Source organism: Mastomys coucha, unplaced genomic scaffold, assembly GCF_008632895.1.
Source record: "Mastomys coucha isolate ucsf_1 unplaced genomic scaffold, UCSF_Mcou_1 pScaffold11, whole genome shotgun sequence".
Taxonomy (NCBI): Eukaryota; Metazoa; Chordata; class Mammalia; order Rodentia; family Muridae; genus Mastomys; species Mastomys coucha.
Window position 1 is genome coordinate 6,325,259 of NW_022196893.1, and position 3,563 is coordinate 6,328,821.

The 3,563-nt window shown below is 61.6% G+C and overlaps 1 protein-coding gene across 4 annotated transcripts; it reads right to left on the reverse strand.

Annotated features, from left to right (window-relative positions):
* Positions 1–568: 568 nt before the first annotated feature.
* LOC116081189 (lymphocyte antigen 6H) lies at positions 569–3,066 on the reverse strand. Of its 4 annotated transcripts, none has more exons than XM_031357868.1 (5): positions 2,893–3,066; positions 2,567–2,635; positions 1,931–2,058; positions 1,384–1,500; positions 569–1,166 (listed from the first exon to the last, which is right to left on the reverse strand). In XM_031357868.1, coding segments are annotated over exons 2-5 (483 nt in total). In that variant the 5' UTR covers positions 2,569–2,635; positions 2,893–3,066; the 3' UTR covers positions 569–930. The 4 variants fall into 4 exon arrangements, with proteins under 4 accessions (XP_031213728.1, XP_031213754.1, XP_031213745.1 ...); XM_031357894.1 differs by having other exon boundaries at positions 2,518–2,635; positions 2,893–3,018; XM_031357885.1 differs by lacking the exon at positions 2,893–3,066 and having other exon boundaries at positions 2,518–2,852.
* Between the last annotated feature and the right edge of the window lie 497 nt (positions 3,067–3,563).

The window sequence follows — 3,563 nt, forward strand, 5'->3', positions numbered from 1 at the left end:
AAGCCTCCCTTCCACCTTAAGCAATCCCAGGGCCTTTAGCCACCCATAGAGAGCTGAGCAGGCCCAGCAGTGTCTGCACTTGGGTGAATGCCCATCCTAGGAAGGACGTGAATGTGCATCTGGACACATCACATGGGGTGATGGGGACACTGGTGAGGATATTTTGGTGCCAGTGTGTGCAGGCACCTGTGAGTGTGAACATGTGACTGTGAGCATAAGAGTAGCCACTGTGTTCTTCGGAGAGGCACGTATCCAGGCTGGCCATGCGCATTGGGGAACGCCTTACACCCATGGTGAGCTTGAAAAGTTCTCACACCTCCCCCGCAGCAGCCCCGCATTGTCAACCAGTTCATCTCAGCTCTCACCCCACCTTCCTTAACTGTTCCCTCCCAGGCTCCCAGCCCCAAGCAGCCCTACTCAGAGCATCCCCAGGTGTCTTAGCATACACTCCTACCACCCTGAACTTCTGACCATACCCCTATCTGTCAGGTCTCTCGGTGTTTTAGTTTGGCGCTTGCTCCCTTACCAAGACTATGCCCCACCCCCAACACCCAGGCTCAGACCCAGGCACAAGACTCAGAAGTGACTTTATTTCTCTGTAGTTAATGCCCCTCAGGCCAGGCTGTTGGGCTGTCCCTGGCTTGACCTCCCTCCCCCTGGAGACCTGGAGGGTCTCAGTCCCTTGCCCTCCCCCTCCCCCCTACCCCAGCTTCCTGCCAGGATGTCTGGACTCCTGGAGATATCCAGCTGCTTGGGATATGGAGCTGGTGGAGAAACAGAGACGATTCACTCACATCTAGAGGGGTTGAGAGCCTCAGATCTTGATGCCAAGCCCTTGCTGCCCCATCCCTAGCCAGGCCAGGCTGGGGAGGGGCAGCAACAGGCTCAGGGGACAAGCTCCAAAGCCCAGCAGGAGGGAGGGAGGGGGTCTTAGGGCCCAGCCCAGAGGAGAGCAGGCCCCAGGCTGAGCAGGAGCCCCCCAGCCAGGGCCCAGGGGCTGCGTCCTGCTGCTGATGCCCCGTTGCACAAATCTTTCTCGCAGCAGTCCACGTCGACTTTTAAGATCCCAGAGTTAATGAACCCCATCAGATAGTCTGAGAAAAAGTGCCGCTTAACGAAGTCGCAGGAGGAAGCACACATCTTGTTCACAGAATGATCCTTCTTGGCTGGGGGAAAGAAAGAAGGCATGGGGGCTAAGGTCCACTTCCACCTGAGCTCTGTCCCTTCCCTAAAATCCGGGACCCTCCAGGGAGGAACAAGCCAGGGCTGTCTTGCCTCAAAGTCATGCTCTTGTCCCAGGCTAGAGGAACTCAGAGGACACCTCTGACCTCTCCCTAGATCTAGCTTTCAGTAGCCCCGCCCCCTCACCGGGCCCAGACTTACTGCTGCTGGGGTCGGTGATCCGCACGCTGGCACAAACGGTATCAGTGGGCTGGCACTGCTTCGGGGCACAATGGCTGGAATTGGCCAGGGTGCAGTCCTGGCACCACAGACCATGGGCTAGGCAGGGCACGGAGAGAGGGATGACCAGGGGAAACCCGGGTCTGGACAACCAGACCCTACACCCCCTCTTCCCCAACCTGCTGCAGCTATCACGGCAGAAACCATGCCCACAAAGAATTCCACAAGACCCGAGTGGGCCTCCAGGTTGACCCTGTCGCTGTACCTACACATCCTGCCTCCCCCCATCCTCTTACTCCTGCACACAGCACCCCCAAAGATAGGTAGGTTCCAAGACAGGAAAGATCCACCCGACTTCATAGGAAGCTCAGTGGACCTCTGAGAATGAGGGACATCTGAGCTGTACTAGAAGCATGGTGGAAAGGCGCTGGATGCCCTCGAGTGTGGGGAGAGCCCCCGGTGGCTGGAGCCAAGATGTAAGAGTGGTGCTCCCCGTGATATGACCCCTCCCCACGGGCCCCCGACTCACCCGGCGAGGGGCAGAGAAGCAAGGCCAGCAGCGCCAGGCCGAGGCTCTTCATGGCTGCAGGCAGCATGCTCCGATAGGGCCTGAAAGAGGCGCGGGGGCTGCAGGCGGGGGTCCTCTGGGGCACAGGCCTGGAGGGGAATAGCCTCGGTCAGAAGACCCAACCTCAAGGACCCTTCCCTTTTCTGGCCTGAGGACGAAACCATCCCCCAGGAATCAAAAGTGCGCGGGGTGTGTGGGGGGTGGGAGGTCCAGGAGCTCGCAATGCCCCACCCCCAACCCATCACCGCGAGCATCCACCATCACTGCCTCCCCTCCAGGGAAGAGAGGTCTGCCCTCTCCGGTGAGGTGGCCACCCGAGGTCCCCGCAGCCTTTGCCCTGCACCTGCGCGGGAAGGTTGTCTTCTCTCCCTAAGGAGCTGTAGGTGCGTCCGGACCGGAAAAGCGGGAGGAGGGAGCGCACCTTACCTGCCGGCGGGGGAGGGGTGCGCGCCGCGTCCCCGTCCTCGTCCCCACCCCTGGGCTGGGGGGCCGGGAACCCCGCGCCGAGTCCCCTCCCCTGGTCCCCGCGCGCGCGCCTCGGCGCTCACCGCGAATCGGGGCGTGGAGTGCGGGCCTCGGGGTGGGGGGCGCACTCACATCCCTGGGGTGTCCGCACTCCGGGCTCAGCGGCGGGCACGGCGCGGGGAGCGATGCCCTTCGGTCTCCCTGCGGACCGGAACCGGGGCGCAGCTTCGTCTTTCGGGGAACGCAGCCGCAGACGCGGACCCCGCGCGAGGGGCGGGGCGGAACCGGGGCGGGGGACGCGCGCGGCGGGGAGACGCGCGGGGTGGGGGGTGCCCAGGGCTGGAGGCCACGCAGCAGGTCGCCCTACCCGGCCTCGGCGCCCTTCGTCCGCGCGCAACGCCCCTTCTAGGTCTCCCGCTCCCTCCGCAGCAGCCCCCAACCCTTGTCCACCTCCCTACCCGGCGTGGGAGGATCCTCCCCCCTCTGCTTGGCCGAGGTCCCCTTGCAGATTCTCGGAAGAGCTTTGGCTGCTAAAGGAAGCAAAATGCACAAAGACGCAGCGAAAAGAGGGAAGGAGAGGGGTAATGGCTGTGGGGTTCAGACGCCCAGCCTTGGGGCTCCTCCCTCCCCAGCCTCCACCTCGCGTCCGATAGTTCCAGCCAATTCTACTCCTAAGAGTGCCCATGACGACGCCCACCGGCAACTCAGCCCTAGGGACTTTTGTTACCAACCACACCCACACAGAGAGAAGACAATCCTGGCCCCAGTATGGGGATGGTTGGCCAGGTTCACACCTTGCTCTCCAGCTCCCACCTGCCCTTCCGATTCTCCTGGGCTCTGGATAAGCCACAGCTACCTTCGCCCCCTTTTCACACAGGAGATAAGGTGTTCCGTGTTCAAAGCCCGAGGCCCTGGGAAAAGCAGTGAGCAGACCTTGGACTCTGCCCGCCCACCCCACCCCCATCTCAGAGCCTCACACCAGACAAATGACTGTCACTAATACCAGGTCTAGCTAGATGTGGCATCCTCTGGCTGTCAATCCGAGCGTATAATCTGTTCTCCTTGATCTAAACAGCACATTGTAGGTGCACATCACCTTGGTTGTTGAGTTACAGGTAAGGAGGACACA

What these genes read in the sequence shown, in the direction of transcription:
- LOC116081189 (XM_031357868.1), bottom strand. An exon ending in GCTTCTCTGCCCCTCGCCGG is followed by an intron (nt 1,501 to 1,930) that starts GTGAGTCGGGGG and finishes TGCCCTGCCTAG; the next exon opens with CCCATGGTCTGTGGTGCCAG. An exon ending in GATCACCGACCCCAGCAGCA is followed by an intron (nt 1,167 to 1,383) that starts GTAAGTCTGGGC and finishes TCTTTCCCCCAG; the next exon opens with CCAAGAAGGATCATTCTGTG.